Genomic DNA, 16,477 nt, shown 5'->3' on the forward strand with positions numbered 1-16,477 from the left:
TGCCTTCCCATGTTTTCAGTTTTCCAAACAAAGCCCAAATGCCTCAAATCCACAGCTGCAACATAAAGCATTTAGCTAAGAAAAAAAAAAAAGAGTTCTCGACAAGAGAAAAAGAAACGCAGGGAAGGCAATTAAAGTGCTGGGGAGGTATTGGTGTTTCTATGGAAATCTGGCAGGCAGAAGCCATGCTTGCGTGTTCTCCATAGCCTTCCATCATTCTCCAGCACTAAATCTTTATTAATTCGAACATGACGAATGCCTGCCCTGTGAAATGCCAGCCTGCTGCTTGCTGGAGCTTCCATCGCAGCCCGCGGTGATGTCAGAGCAACGAAGATTAAGACTCGCTGCATGGAACAAACTGCAGACACCAGTGGCTGTTTTGGGATACAAAGCTCTTTTTTCATCCTCGTGCAGGCTAAAAAAAGGACATGTGCCCTAGGAACAGACTATTTGCTAAACACAACCAGCAATTATTTCTGCAGCCCTCGGAGGACCGCGTGTTTAAAACGATACAGGCAATACTTCTCCATGGGCATCGACGAGACACGGCCCTCAATTTCTGTTGGCAAAATGAATATCAGAATGAATGCGCTGTAAATAAGAGCTACAGAAGGACTTTAGATGCTTAGAGAAGTTCTTTCCCCACCCCCCAAGATGGATGCCATTTCCTTAACGGGTCAGAATTAAAGAAGCACTGTACTATCCCTAGGCTTTGCAGCCTTTAGCCACGGCTACAAACGTATGCTGCTTCCACGAAGCTTGAAGTTACGCGCCGCAGCCGGACGGTTCTGCTGTTAGAAGAGATGCCAGCCGTGCAGAAGCAATGGGCTGTCAGCACCCTGCTGCCCTGCCATCACTACTCCCAGCTCCACAAAGGACACAGGGCCCAATCCCACCCGTCTAGGCCACTCCTGACAGCGAGGGCCACATCCAGCCCAAGGCTTCAAAGGCAACACAGACACCACAGTGGAAAATGGCAGAGGGTGAATAGGACCAGAACACACTGGAGGGAAATAGCAACTTGCTACAAGTGCAGCAAGACACCTAAAAGCAGAAGGGAAGCCACAAAAGGCAACAAAGAAACAGAAGAGATCTCAATGCCAAACGCTACCAGAGGCACCAGTCCTCTTGATCCAAACACTCGGGCCCTGAGAACAGCCATGAGAGTGCCTTCACATCTTTCTGCTCTCAGCAGTGCCCCGCAGGAAGTGATGCGAGTGAGCCAGATGCTAATCACGCTCAGTTTTGAAAGTCTAAACCAGCACCTTTGATAAGAGCAAAGGTGACACAGTAACACCTTCAAATGATGGAGTAAAACCTGCTGTTCAGCAAACCCCTATCAAGCAAGCAGACCTGCACCGTCAGCAGGATCTCAAGACCTCAAAAGATCCCAAATGTGGTCCACAACACCTCTGTGTGGCCCCACACACACACCTGCTCTGCAGTGAAACTGGACTCAGAACTCAAGTTGCCCACAAAGGTTATGGGGGGCAATCAGGGCGGGCTTTACCAGTGAGCATTCCTGCTTCGCTCATTGCTGGCTGATCAGACAAAGAGCAAATCACCACCATTAACATTAATTATCAGGAAAGTGCCCTCACCAAAAGTGCAGGTGTTCCCGCCCCGCCCCAGCTCAATGCAGCTTCAACTGCAGGCTTCTACAAACTAAACAGAGGCTCAACTGGAAAAGCAAGTTGCCGTGCCATTGGGCTTGCATGATGAGGCAGCGCTGAGCCGTCCAAACCATGGCGCATCCAGGAGCCTCCTAGCCATTGACCAAGAGGGCTGACATCAGAGCCTTGCAGCCTCTTGCACAAGAGCATCAAGACAGCTGAACAGACACCTGAAAATACCCTTCCAGTGACTTCAGCTTTCCTTTCTCCACTCAGTGAAGGAATGGAGGTGAGCACTCAGGAGCCGTCTCCAGCCTGGGAGAGCCAACCTGCTCCCACGTGTGGGCAGGGCCGGGGCAGACACTGCCAGGTGCCACACCAGACTGAGAGCCTCGTGGTCAGCAATGAGCTGGGAAGCTGCTGATATTAATGGCAACGCTTAAATCAATGTGCGCAGCGTGCAGACTTTGCAATACAAGCGTCTGGCCATCTTACAATGACAGAAACATTAAAGCTGGATAAAGATGCCTAAAGATCATCCAGCTCAACCATCCACCTCTAAACCACATCCCACATCACGACGTCAAAAGGTTTCTTCAACACCACCGGGGACGGTGACCCCACCACATCCCGGGCAGCCCATCCCGAGGCATTACCGCTCCTTCTGAGAAGGAATTTCTCCTAATATCCAGCCTGAGCCTCCTCCGGCACAGCTTGAAGCCATCACGTCCCGTCCTATCAGCCCGCCCTCCTGCGGGACAGGCGGGATGCTCACCACTACACTAACGAGGATCGCCACTAACCAGACTTGCCGTGCTGGGTAAGGCCGTCTGCAGAAACAGCCCTGATGTGCACCGTGCCTCTCCTCTACCGAGACAGCGTACTTCTGACCTTAGGAGACACCTACGCCATTAAGAGCCTTTCCAGTCCTTTTTGAACAAACCTGGCCAAACCACGCTCAGGAAACAGCTTTTTTTCCCCCACTCCCGATTCGTGGGACGCTTTTGTAACGTACGGACAGAGCCGGGCAGCTCGGCGCTCAGGGAGGGCGCTGGGGATGCGGAGCTCCTGCCGGCTGCCCACCTCGGGCCGAGCACCCACAGCCCGAGCACCCACAGCCCGAGCACCCAGCCCGGCCGAGCGGGACGCGACGCCCACGCGTCAAAGCGGCCGGCTGCCGCCGCTCAGCGCAGCCCCTTCTTCTCCCCCTTCCTTCTTCTCCCCCTTCCTTCTTCTCCCCCTTCCTTCTTCTCTCCCTTCCTTCTTCTCCCCCTACTTCTTCTCCCCCCCTCCCCAGCGCCTCGCCCCGCGCCTCAGCCCCGGACCCCGCGCCTCGCCGCCTCCCCCCCGACCCGCACTCACCGGCCGCGGGCTCTGCGCGGCTCAGCACGGCCAGCACCAGACCGAAGAGGGCGGCGAACGCCGGTCCCGCTCCGCGGGCCATGGCCACAGCCGCTCTCCCTCCCGCCCGCCCGGCACCTCGCAGCCCGCCGCCGCGCGGAGCGATCCTCCGACAGCACCGCCGATGGCGCCCGCGGAGGGACACGGCGCAACTCCCCCGCTTCCTCCGCCCGCCCCGCCCCGCTGCGCTCCGCCCGCCCGCCGCGAGGGGGCGCTCGCGCGGGGAGCGTGAGTCGGGCCGGGCGAAGCGGGCGCCCCGCGGCGCGGCGGCTGAGTGCGGGTGGGCGGTGTGGCCGCGAGCAGGCCGAGTGCGGGGCTGTGGGGTAGGGGTGAGGGGGAGAGCCTTGTTAGGGCGGCTGTGCTGGTGGGCACCTCACAGGCCGCCGGCCCTCGGGTGGCTGAAGGAGCGTCGGCACGCAGCCCCGGCATAGCCGTGCGGCTCCGTGCAGGGCGGAGGCAGCTGCTGGGCAGAGGCCAGGAGTGCCGTGGGAAGCTCGAACTGCAGAAGGCTTTTGGTGCCAGAGGTTGGCTCCAGTGTGAGTGAGTTCACTTGCCTGAAGAGCAGGTGTGCAGGCTGAGGGTGTTATCTCAGCCCGGCCTGATATCTCTTCCTGGTGTCGAAGCACCCCGTTGAGGGGTGGCAAAACCCAGGAAGAGACACAAATCCTCCCGGAGGAGGTTCACGGAAGGTAACAGCGTTATAAAGCATGCGCTGTTTGCTGCAGTGAGGGGCTGGATTCAATCTCGAGAGCCTATCCAGCCTTAAACCATCATTTAAAGCGTTAAAAATCCTGCTGCTGCAATTCCAGCTCCTCGCAGACTGAGAGCTCTTTGTGTGATGTGCTGACATGGCATGCTGGCCTGCATCTCCTGCGAAGGGAGGATTGTGCCGAGCTCAGGGGAGAGAGGGGGGTAATGAATAAAGTCCAGTGTTTTCCCCCTTTAATTCACTGGGTCTTTGCAGCTCCTCCCAGGCACCGAGATGGATTGTTAGTGCTGTGCCACCACAAGGGAAGGAACCCAGCTATTTCTTTTCAAGCATGGCTGAGCAGTGGTTTGCAACTTGGACCAAACTTCTCCCATTGCCTCACGCAGCTGCTGGACCTTCCCATCACTGGTGGGCACACAGCAGCACGTTGCAGCTGGATTGGGAACGGCTATCAGGTGGTGCCTGCAAAAGTTCTGGCATATTGGGCTCCCCTGAGCACCTCACGTGTGGGGAGAAAGGCCTGCAGCGTGCCCAAGTCTGAAACCAAGTCTGCAGCTAACTGCAGGGACAGCGTCGTGCTTGAGATCGCACTCTGCTGCATCTGCAGGCTGTGGGGTAGAAGGCAGAGTCCAAAAATAGAGGCCTGATGTTTGTGAGGGAATTGGGGAGCACAAACTCTTTGCATGTGAAATTATGGGTAGAAGAAAACGATCACTGAGCCAAGTTGGGAGGAGACAAAAGAAAGGCAGGAATGTAACCGGAATGGGGAGGGCTTGGGTTCAGTCTTCCTAATGTAGCTAATTTGGGAGGAATTCTGGTATTTCACTGAAGGCTGCAATTTCCAGCTCCCCTCAGCGCTGTGCATTATCCCTGACCTTGAAACGGGCAGTGCCCCCTCACTGGCATTTGGCTTGCAAGCTGGTTCTCCACCAAGCTGGGGCAGCATCTGCAGCTGCACCAGCACAGCTCTCACGTGGCCAGGCAGGAGCAGCAGGGGAATGTATGGTACCCAGTGACATCCCCAGGGTAAAGCTCAGTCCGTTCCCCGTCACAGACTGGTGGTCCTGCCTCATTAAGCGACAGGCTGTTTTGTGTGGGAGTTAAAAATGTGTTTCAGCGTTGCGTCATCCTACACACCCCGTTACAACCGCATTAAGAGCACTATATGCGGATAAACTAAGATGCATCACGTAGGGAAACCCACTGGCAGAAGTAACACGTGTTACACCTGCAGGCTGCAGACACAGCCGTGCCATTTCACTCTGTTTCCCAGCCAAAGATCACCAGTAGCCAGTGCTGGGGCTGGAGGACTCGGGCACCCCTTGCTGCATCGTGCTGGGTGCTGAGGGCAGGAGGAGGAGGGCAGCTGGAGAGCTGCAGCACAGCGAGCCGTGCCAGCTGAGGGATTAGCAGAGCTGAACAGAGGAGATCTGCAGTATTGCTATTTAAGCAGTAGTGGCAATTAGGGAAATCCTGGCACTTTGGCTGACAAAAGCAGGGAGATCAAGCGTTCAGCGAGCCCCAGCACTGCCCTGCAGTGATGCCTTTGCAGCTTGGTGTTGCAAGTCTCCCTCTGAAACGGTTTCTGCAGCCTGCTCTGTAAAGTAATGGTGCACTGGCTTTGAGAACAGTGGCTGCAGGCTGCTTTTCAGCTCAAGCATGAATGAGAAGTGCTTTGCTTTCCCTTTGGTCCACACCTCACAGGGACTGTTGGTTTCACCAGGAACTCATTGTCAGCCTCAAAATAAATCGTGTTTTCTTGCACTAAACTTTGAGTGACGTTGGTGGCTGTTCGGGCATTCAAACCCCTGCACAGCACACACCCAAATGCCTGCCTTCAATCCCAGCGTCTTACACACCCATATCAAAGTTGCCATAATTGTACCTGTGTTTTTTGGGGGGATTGAGTCATACATCCAAGCTTTCTCTTTCACAGTTTCGATACTTCAGCAGCCAAGGGGGTTAATACAAAGAGGAGGGAGAGAGGCTTCCAACAAAGTCCTCAGGGTTGGCAACCTTGTGCCTGCACCACAAATAGCTTGTCCTGTGGCTCATCTGTTACTGTTAAAACTCACATGACTTGGCTTTCCTGCTGATTATCTTACCTGCTAGCTGAGAAAAGGCATTCCTGCATCAAGGGGGCTGCCTGGTGGGAAGGGAGCCCTGTGCCCCACAGGAATGCAGCATGAGCTGTTTGTGTGCTGCAGTCAGTTGTGAGGGGGGGAAATCCTGGGCAGCAGCACCCGCTCCAGGAGCCTGGGAATATTTATAAGGCCCTGGTGGGGCTGCATGGCTCTGCTTGTGTTGCTTTGACCAAAGTTGGTGACGTACAGAGCAGCTGCTGAACTCCTGGGGCCTTCCTGGCTCTGGGTATGCAATGCAATGAGAAATCACCCAGTGGTGGTTACCTCGAGCTGCTGGGGCTGTACTTGCTGGAGGGAGCACCTAGAACAGACAGCCCCTTCCCCAACAGGCCCTAATGCAAAAGCACACAGGGACAGGACATTAGCAGTGTTTGTCACTCAGCTCCAGGAGAGGTCTCAGGGAACCCAGGGGCTCTGGCATATATTGGTAGGGATGTACAGAGGTCTCAGGGTCACCGAGCGAGCACATAATTTCTGCTCCTCTATGCAAATCCTGTGTCTGCTTCCATTTTTGGGTGCCTGGGTGACAGGCAGCAGGGAGGGCACGCTTTCAGTTCCAGGCTGCATTAAGATGCCCTGCTCCCAGTGAGCACAGGCAGGGGTACACAGCATGCTGGGGCAGCAGGCAGTCCCTGGGATACACTGCAGGGCTGGGGAGTCTAGTGGGAAGCAGTGCTGGCAGCAGCTCAACATGGGGAAGGAAGAAGAAAAAAAAGAAATGCCACAGGAAACGAGTTTATCATCTCTGAGCAGAGCACCAGGGCTCAACCACAGGGGGGTTTACAAACCATGATTCAAAATCACACTGGGCTTCTCCCTGCAGCCATCACAGGGAATAAACCCCTTCAAAGTGGGTCTTAGCGCCTGCCCGCTTGGCTATGGCTCTGCTAGGAGCTCAGGAGGGCCCCACCAATTTCTGCTTGATTTCCTGCAGTGAGCTTGCATGCTCAGGCATATAATAATAAGGAGAAATGGCTTTAAACTGGAAGAGTGTCGACTTAGACTAGATATTAGGAAGACATTCTTTACTGTGAGGGTGGTCAGACACTGGAACAGGTTGCCCACAGAGGTTGTGGATGCCCCTCCCTGCAAGCATTCAAGACCAGGCTGGATGGGGTTGTGAGCAAGCTGTCCTGGTGGGAGACATCCCTGCATACAGCAGGGGGGTGGAAATAGGTGATCTTCAAGGTCCCTTCCAACCCAAACCATTTGATGATTCTGTGATCCAGGGAGGACTGTTCCCCACAGTCAGCTGCCCTTGGCTGGCCTCCAAACCTAGTTGTGGTAGCAGTGCCCTGCCATCTAAAGAGCTTTCATTTTCAGGCAGCAGTAAAGACACATCCTCCTTTTCTAAAGGTCACTTGAACAGCAAAGCAAGCAGTGGGAGGCTGCCTCCTGTTCCTCAATCTTACCCGCCAGCCTGCCCCAAGGAGCAGAACCACAAAGTCCCTGAGGGAGACAGCAAAAGGACTGGGTGCTGTGAGGAGTGAGCCCCAAGCCCTACCATCCTGACCCTCACTGTGCAGGCTGTTACTTGGTGACTGGTGTCCTCAGGCAGATGTGTGGATCCCTGACGCTGGCACAACACTTGGTATCGCTGGGACATTCATTCATGGTAAAGCAGCTGCCAGAAACCACCTGGGGTCAAAGACCCCCATGACTCCAGAAAGAAGAACGCTGAATGTGCTTCCCTCCCCCCCACCCCCCAAAAAAAAGGGGGGGCACTGCAAGTGTGAGGAGATGGTTCAAAGTGGGGGGGAAGCAGCTGGTGCCCTAATAAACACAGAAACCAAAACCCTGCGGCATCCAAACCACTGCTCTCTCTGGGGCAGAGGTGATGATGCAGAGCATTGCTGTGGTCTGTGCCAGATGGCATCTGGTTTACATGTGACACTGGCAGCAGCATGCAAGGAGACAGAGAGCAGGATTTGCCACCCACCCAGCACAGCCTCCTGGTGGGTCAGGGTGGGCACAGCCCCATGCAATCCTTTCTACATTCCCCATCCCTTCCAGCACCTCACGGACACCCAGAGCTGAGCAGTGGCAGCAGCAAGTGCACCCAACACCAAAAGCTTTCTTCTTCTTAAAAAAGAAACAAACCAACCAACCCTCGGGCCCAGCTAAACTGCAGGGCTTCATAGTGGTGCAACAAGATGGGGAGCCCTCAGGTAGAGTCGCAGGGCTCTGCACCGTGCCAGCACTGCCATCTGCAGGCAACAGCTCTGGGCTTGCACTGGCACTGACCGCTCAGGCTGCACGCATTGCTTTGCATGCAGCAGGGAGCCATTGGTTAACTGCGAGGTCTTTACCCTCCTGAGACTCTAGAAGCAAAGAAAGCATCCTTTAGAACAACAGACAGGAGTCACGCTGCCAAGGGGATTTTTCAGAAGCATTTATTTCACTGCTGACACTTGGCCTGCAGCAGGCAACTGCTTGCTGAGCAGTGTCACCCCCTCAAGTCACAACAATCCAGTTACGGTCAGTGTCAGCTCACCTTCCAGTACCCACATCACACACAGATCTACATCACTGGGACAGTCACCCATTAGTGACACCACTTGTAAAGATTAAAAATAGTAATAATAAAGCAATCTACAAAGTAACACTTGAAGACATCATGCAGAAACCAGGTAATTCTAGAGTACAAGACAGATCAGATTTGCTTGGTTGACTGACAGTGCTAACTGCTTCCCTGCCGGTCCTACCAGGCTGGGCAGGACAACAGCTCCCCAAATCCCTACCCAGTGGCAGAAAACATTTCCAGACCTACATAAGAACTCCATAAGTTACTGGAGAGCCCTGAAACTTCCCCCTTCTGTGACACCGCCTGCTTCCTAACCACATTACAGACACTTGAGTACAGAAAAGAGTGGGAAGGCCTGAGCCTTAGGGTTCTGTGCTTTGGGTTTGTGTTTCTAGTTAAAAAAGCTGATGGGTAAAACAGTATTCACAGCACAGGTGGAATAAAAGTCAAATCACATTACGCTCAGACTATATATGTTGGCCCGTGAGAAAGAAGCAGCCAGATAGTATTGCCCACAATGAGTTTTTCCTTCACCTACAATTTCAGCTTCCCATATGAGGTAGGGAGAGGGTGATTGCAAGAAAGAAGGATTCCACTGCTTTTAAAGTTATCCTCTTGAATCCTTCACGTCAAGGTGAAGTGTTTTGTTAAGGAAACACTCCCTTCTCTTCATACCACCATTCAGAGCTCTGCTTTTATTTATTTATTTTTTTGGCTGTTTTCATGGAGAGGGAGGAAGAAAAGAAGCATCCCAGAGATGAAATGTGAGCAGTCAACACAGTTTGGAAAGTACAGTAGAGAGGAAGGAAATAATGTAGTTTACCTGCAGGGAGAAAGGGAAAATAGACATAATGCTGACATAGTTTGCACTGCGCCCGCTCCAACAGCACTTGAGTTACACACCCTGTCTTTAACCACATGGAAACATCCTGTCACAAACAGCTGCCAGGAGAGGAAAAGTAGATACATACAAACCTGTAGTTTAGTTTTGTAGGGATCAGTAATATAGAAGCCGTTTGTTGCCTCTCCTAGCACTAGACAGAATGTATTTAAGGCATAATTTACCATCTTTTTTTTTTTTTTTTTCCCCTAAAACAATAGAAAGTGTAACAAGCCAAGATGTCAGACACAGAAAAGTCCACAACAGCTAAGTCCAACAGAGGTGAAAGCTATCACGGTATGTACAGAGCAGTATTGTGCCTTCAAACAGGGGAGTCTGATCTTTAAAAAACAAAATATTAACAAAAAAACCGCAGAGATCCAGATCCTAAAAAAAGCAAACATTGCCAACACAAGGAATGTTCATTAGAGTCCAGTTCCCACTAGAGCTACTCAAGAGGAGGACGTAAAAGGTGATGATGCTAAACTGCACTGATTGGCTGTTCCCAAAGCTCACTGCTTGGAGAGGTGCAGAACTGCAGGAGGTCAGCCTCGACAGTACCCTAGTGCAAACTGCCTCGGGGGAAAAGCCTGTAGTCAACAAGCCTTTACACTTACAGTTAGGATTCACTAAGAGGTGTAGCACTCAGGTGTCACCTAACATATTCAGGACACTTGTATGAAGGTGATGGTCCTGCGTGGATTCTAATGCACATCCCCAGTGAACAGTGTCCCGCACACACACACATCTGCCAGGCTACCAGCTTTCCCTCTTCAGCGTAACCAGGTCACAGCCACCAGAATCTCACATAGACGATCAACATGATAAAGAACACAGCTACAGCCGCAAGTTTGGCGTAAGTGGAACGCATGTTCAGATACTTTGCATCCTGACGGTACTTCTTGGACAAACTGGACAAGTTGTTGGCCTTGGAATCCAGAGCTGTTGGGAGGGAAAGGGCAGAGAAGTTAAGATTAACCCAACCAGGTGTCACCCAGATGTTACATCAACTGAATAAGTTTCTCTGTAGCAGCTGGAAGCACAGCAGTATTACATGACAGCACACCTTGCTTCTGTCTGCAGTGATCTAGTGCTTGTTCTGCTGGGATGAGGGCCACCCAATGTGGTGAGACACTCAAAAGCAGCACCAGTATCCATCAGGATGCAACTGATAGAAATGATGCACCCACTGAGTCCATTGCTTTTCTTAGGAGACCTTGGACTTAGGAAGACTTTCCAGCTGATATGCTCTGCCCATGCTGCTGACTGAGGGTAAGCACACACCAAACAGCAGCCACCGCCTGTACCTGAAAGTGCCTCTCCTCGCTGTAAGACTTCCTCAATGTTGGCCACCATAATCCTCTGCACATCCTGCAGCTCTGTGTTGATGGAACCCAGGTTCCTCCTCGCCCGGCTGTCGATGTAGAGCTTCTTGGTTTTCTGGATGTAGGTGTCTAAAACAAGAGGGAACCATCATGAGGATACTTATCTCCCTACAGTGCTTACTTTGCCAAGCAAAAGGAACTGAGTTGTCTCTGTTTCAGCCTGTGCCTTCTTCAGCTGAAGCACCCACCACTGTTTGAAGACTTTGCAGTCAACAGTCTGATAGACATCAGCAGCTCTCTGTTAAAATGCGCCAGAGTTTCTAGTTAGCTGTGTTCACTGAAACATATCCTCATGTAGAGACAAAAAACGGTGTAAGATCAGAAACATTCTGCTTCAAATTAATATATCTTTCACCACAAATGAAAACTATTACACAAAAAAAAGTACAACGGAGTGACCCTTGCTTCTGCCCTCCCATATCAAAAGCTAACTATTCCATGTGAAAATAAGAAAATGTTAAGAACCAGTTAAGTATTAATGTGGCTGCAGGGAGAGGCTGCAGACATGGGTTAGAAGCTGTAGGCTTCTTACCCTGCTGCTCCAGGCCAGCACAGAAGGGCCTTAACCTAAAAGCAAGGCATGAAGGCTGAGAGACTTTGCTGCTGGATGCACACTGCCTCCAGGAGAATAACATTCTTCCATGCTCTACCCACACAGTCCTGGTTCTACACCCACATAATGGGCACACCAATGGAGAGCAGACCACCAGAAGGAGAACAAAAAAACCTCAAGTCAGAGTTGTTCATCCCTCCTCAGCACACTGCTGAATACTGGTGCTCTCACAATTTGCATCCCACTTACTCTCATTCAGGATGCTGTAATAAGAATGCCTTACTACACTTCATTAGATCCACACCACCTCCTTCAGATGCAATATGGAGAAAACACACCCCAAACACAGAGCAGCCTGGCTGCCAAAGGAGTGGGAGATGTGCTGAGACAACCAACAGACTGCAAGCAAACATTCACTGGAAACAGGCCCAAAGACTGAAAGCAAGAAATCTGAGCTAAAGGATATTAATGATCTTCTTACCATGTCCCTATTCATAAATACTCCATGCTAGAAGCACACATTTTAACAGCACCCAAAAGAGACTAAAGTGTCAATTCCACAGGCCAAGCTGGGGAGCATCTTGTGGCTGCAGCCCCTACAGTAAGCTTGCTAACTAGCCTTGTAGAGAGGGATCTCACCAAATTCAATGAAGGAATAGGGCCTGGAGACCGTTGGCACCTTCTTGCCGTGCTGCTCATCAAATTCTGATTGTAAGTCTTCCAGATACGCGAAGGCCAGTTTCTTCGGGAACGCAGCTTCGCACAGGACCAGGTAACACACCCCTTTCTCAATTATGTAGCTAGAAGAACATAAAATAGAGAATCAGTTAGGCATTTCTGTACCCATCCTGTTAGACAATATTCATCATATCTCTGATCCTCAAAGTAAATGGCTTTCTTAAGCTGAGAACCTCGCTGGCTTTGTAAAACCCCACTGTCACTGACTGTAATACTTCTGAAGTTGAACCTGGGAGCAACAATTCATTTTAATATGAATTTAATATGAATATATTGAATTAATAATGGATAAAATGCTACCCAAATAATCAGAACAGGACAAATGTACTTCCGGTTTGCTATGTCAGGCCTGGATATAAACCTTCTACAAAGTAGTGGCTATTTTTTCTTCACCTTAAATACATTTTCTTGCAGCCTTAGACCCTGCACCAGATCAAATGGCCCTGAACTTTCACTTCACTGGAACCACATTTGGTCTGTGAGTATTACCAGCTTCACAAAAATACCAGCAACAAGTGCTATAATTTTGGGAGCGACATGAGATGACAGCTTGCCTCCTTACCTCCTACCATGCATGCCTTCTGCAGCCAGGAGAAGAGAAGCACAAGAAAGCTGGACAGCAGAAAGGGAAGGTGGAAAGCATAGTTAAGAATAATGCAGCACAGCCAAGGACCTGAGGCCCACAAATGGGAAGGCACACACAGGAATTTGGTCTCAGTGTGCTAAAGCTCTGACAAGGCACCCAGTGACTGCTGGCTCCCGTGTTCTATTTTGGAAGGCTGGGTGCTGCTTTCCTCCCCAACACTCACTTACTGCTTTCTACGTGCTGACCTCAAAATACAGCTGAATAAAAATACTGGTGCTAGATGGATTCTGGTGACTTCCTCATCCTATTTGCAATGGATAAGTTAGACTTGCTACCAGCTTTTGGGCTGTGATGTTAGGAGCCTCCAATTTGGTGCTGAAATAGGAGCTTACTGTTGCTCTTTAACCCTGTTTTGTTCATTCTGCAGCCAGAACACAGAGATGCTCTCTTCTTCCTGCCTCATTCCCTACTGCAGCTAATCCTCATTGTTCACAGAGGTTTAGTGCTGAACTTGTTTCACTGTGGACACTGGTGTCTCTGTGAGCAGAAATAGGGAGGGGACTTCCGTTACAATTCAGCTGTAAGAAAGAACAAGGCTTAAGACTATTTACTTTACTTAGGTTTCACTAGAGCTGTCTGCTCTTGCATGTTCTCCGTGTTTCCCTCCTCATTCGTCCACTACAAAAATAAAGGCAACATTAATTCTACCAAAACCAAGCAGATAGCTCTGGATACATTTATTTCTATAACTCAGAATGGAATTCCAATTTGGCATATGTTACCTTCCTTTGACTTTGTGTATAATAATGCCATTATGTAGCAGTCTAGTTAACCTAGAGATTAACAATGTCTTAGAGAACTGACCGAGTCAGAGGGGAACTACAGTTCTTAATAAGCTTAAAAATTTCAATCATAGCTGCATCCAGCATATAATACAACTTCCTCCCACAGCCTGCTGCTTTTACAGACACTCAAAAAGGTCTGGACCCTCTGATTTAACCATCCTCAACTCACTTCTGAGTATCCTTTTCTGCTGCCTCTGTGGTCTGTGCAAACCCTGCCAGACTGCAAGGAACAGCTGATCCGCCCCAAGCAGAAGCAAGAAATCTCAGCCGCTATGATCCACATATGTTTTTATGACCTTTCTATGTCCCTCAGCTTGGACTGCATTAGCTTGTAGGACTAATCCTACGGTATGCCTTACCTCTGTTCCTTCCTCACCCTTCAGAGACCTTCTTGGCAGCTCAGGATTGCTCTAAGTTATCACTCAGAGCTCAATTTAGCTACTGCCATGAACAAAAATTTCTTTGAAGGATTTGAAAGAAGCAAGGTTCTTGTCAGGCAGGAAGAGTATTCCCTGAGAGCCAGAGCAAAGGTGAGTGCAAATGAAGGAACATGCCCAGCCAGTAAAGCCATGGTCTGTTCTGGCCAACTGACCCTGCCTGGAGCTCTTCAGCTGCATTTCACACTTGCTTTTCCAGATATGACATCAAATGTAAAGTTCATCTCTGTCAGCACCACAGCAAACAACCACACCTCCTGCAGTCCTGGGTTCACACCATTCGGCAGCCTCAGCCCAAGATCAGAACAGATTTCCAGCACAACTGGATGTCAATCCTTTATACCTGTGCACACCTCTGAGCTTTTGCACAGCACCAGATCACAATGCATGCCCATCAGTGCATACACATCAGGGGCAGACATTGCAGTTTACCACTTCTGACTCCTGTATGCCAGACTGCTGCATGCTGAGGGTTGCGAGCAGTTTTCTGTATTTATTTGGGATAAGTTTGAGAGAGAAAAGCTTTACCCTTCTAACTGGTATCAGCAGTAAAGGCCAAGGGTTGTTTTCAACATGACAGGTAAGAACCACTTAAGCCATCGACGAGCCAAAGTTCAACTCACAACTGATAGCACAGAGAAGTATGGAGGTGCTTCTGTACCTGCACAGCCATTACTGCAAGTGCTGTAGCTGAAAGGGTGACACAGCTTTTGGAGCTACTCTAAAGAGATGTGTTGTGTTAACTAACAGCATTGTTTAAAACAGTACTGATGACCATCCCCGAGTCCCCTGTTTCCTCCCCTTCCTATGCTGTTATCACAGGAGATTGTTGGATCTGGAAGCATTCTTCATTTCACAGAGGTCCTGCTTAGATATCCCACGATGAAAGCAGCAACATGAGAGTGCTTTGTGGTAGCAGCCGTCAGCAGCATGTGGAACTTGCCTAGAGACTGAATACAGAAAGATAGATACTTCTATCCCTGCTTATTAGCCAGCCATATAACCTGGGTGTTTCTCTGAGATATCCATCAAAACATGAGCTTGCTCAAATCCTCCTGGCTTCACTTTCCTGGGCACTGCAACTGAAGCAGTCTTCCCAGACATTGTTCTGCTTGCATCGCAGAAGCAACATGACAAAGGAGTTTATGAAGATCTCTAGAGACAGCTTTCTTCTTACCCAGCCATTAACACATACCTGGTCACCAGCATCTGGGGACCAAGAGCAACCCTGCTGCTGGCAGCACAACAGAGCTTCACACATCACTGTTTTGGCAATACCACATAGCACCCAGTCTCACAGAGCTTTGCTTCTCTAACATAAACATCAGTGCTGGTAACATAATTCTGACTCTTGACAATAACTTGACTCCGTTCTGCAGCAATCACTCTGCTCGGTTGTTACATTTCACATAAAGAAGCATTTCTTCTTCTCCTGCCTGTTGAAGGCTATGATTTCTTCCACTTATGACTTCCTTTCCAGGTCCCCCTGCTGCTGGTTAGGCAGTAATGGTACCCAACCCACATTCTCTGTGGGCTTTCATTATTCAAGTTCACTTAATAGTGAGCCGAGAGATCATAAGCCAAGTTTGCAAATGCTTAAATAGATTAATTAAATAAGACAACACCTACTACACAAACCTAACAGATGTTAAAAAATGCTTGTCAGCTATTAGAGAGAATAAGTATGTCAGAGACAGACTGTGTGCTTTAGCATATGGATGAATAAAAGGGTACACTCTCACTGGATGCAGGGAAAGGAGAACCTTGTGCAGATGAGGTTCACAATGGAACTGCTAACCCGCTTTTACCAATAACATCTGTTTCTGAAAATGAGAGAACCCAAAAGAGGCAAAAAGGGATATTATGGTGTACAAATCAACAGAAAACATCAAACCCTGCATTGTCCTCAGCAAAGGAACACCTAAGAAGGCAGCTAAAAAGCCAGAAGGTGGAACTGTGATGAAACACCTCACGTGTTGCCCCTTCGCACATCTATTGCCCCATCAGCAGCTGCACAATTCACCCTCCCAAGGGCGGCCCAGTTTCTCAACAGAACCCAGCAGCTCCTTCCTTCGACCCCCAACGCTCCGGATGCTGCCCCTGCCACCGAACCACCGCCACTTACTGGAAAGCCATGGCTCCCGCCTCCAGCGTGCACCTGGTGGGGGACTGCTCGTTCAGCTTGCGGAACAGCTGCTTCGCCTGGCTCTGGTACTGCTGCAGGTCGCGGCCGGACTGCGGGGAGAGGACAGGCTGTTGGCGGCTGCTGCTACCCGGCAAACGCTCCCCACCCGCGTCCCAGCAGCGAGTCGCAGGGGGCGGCGGGGCCCAGATGCAGCCTAAGAGGAGGCACCGAGAAGAGCCGGACCGGGCCTAGCTAGGCTGACACCCCCACCCCACCTGCTCATCCTCCTGCATGGAAGCGGCGAGCGGCAGCCCGTCCGCCACGCGGGCGATCATGGTCAGCAGCACCATCTTCGCCTCTGCTCGCTCTTCCTCCTCCTCCTCCCTCAGCCACCACTGAGCTGGCCGGAAACTGCCACAGCAACATCCGGTCCGCCAGCAGCAACTGCTCGGCTACTTCCGGCCGCGCTACAGGAAACGTTCCCACCGGCAACGCGGCCTTACCGGACGGGGCGGTGGGCGGGGCCTAAAAAACCAC

General features: G+C 50.7%; 2 protein-coding genes across 5 annotated transcripts in view; both read right to left on the reverse strand.

The window, feature by feature from the left end:
* Positions 1-3,156, reverse strand: part of NOTCH2 (notch receptor 2) — a 79,325-nt gene extending 76,169 nt beyond the window's left edge. For all 4 annotated transcript variants that reach the window (XR_011904459.1, XM_072342830.1, XM_072342831.1 and 1 more), the window contains exon 1: positions 2,976-3,156. Coding sequence is in view for 3 of the 4 variants with exons in the window: in XM_072342830.1 (XP_072198931.1) it covers positions 2,976-3,057 (82 nt within the window). In the remaining variant the exon portion in view is untranslated. The remainder of the gene's footprint in view (positions 1-2,975) is intronic.
* Positions 3,157-8,244: 5,088 nt separating this feature from the next.
* On the reverse strand, positions 8,245-16,396 carry SEC22B (SEC22 homolog B, vesicle trafficking protein). Its single transcript, XM_072343640.1, has 5 exons — positions 16,216-16,396; positions 15,941-16,050; positions 11,849-12,009; positions 10,579-10,725; positions 8,245-10,213 (listed from the first exon to the last, which is right to left on the reverse strand). Exons 1-5 carry the CDS (start codon positions 16,288-16,290, stop codon positions 10,059-10,061), a joined length of 648 nt encoding a protein of 215 aa, XP_072199741.1. The 5' UTR covers positions 16,291-16,396; the 3' UTR covers positions 8,245-10,058.
* Positions 16,397-16,477: the final 81 nt, after the last annotated feature.

Source organism: Excalfactoria chinensis, chromosome 8 (genome assembly GCF_039878825.1).
Source record: "Excalfactoria chinensis isolate bCotChi1 chromosome 8, bCotChi1.hap2, whole genome shotgun sequence".
Classification (NCBI taxonomy): domain Eukaryota; kingdom Metazoa; phylum Chordata; class Aves; order Galliformes; family Phasianidae; genus Excalfactoria; species Excalfactoria chinensis.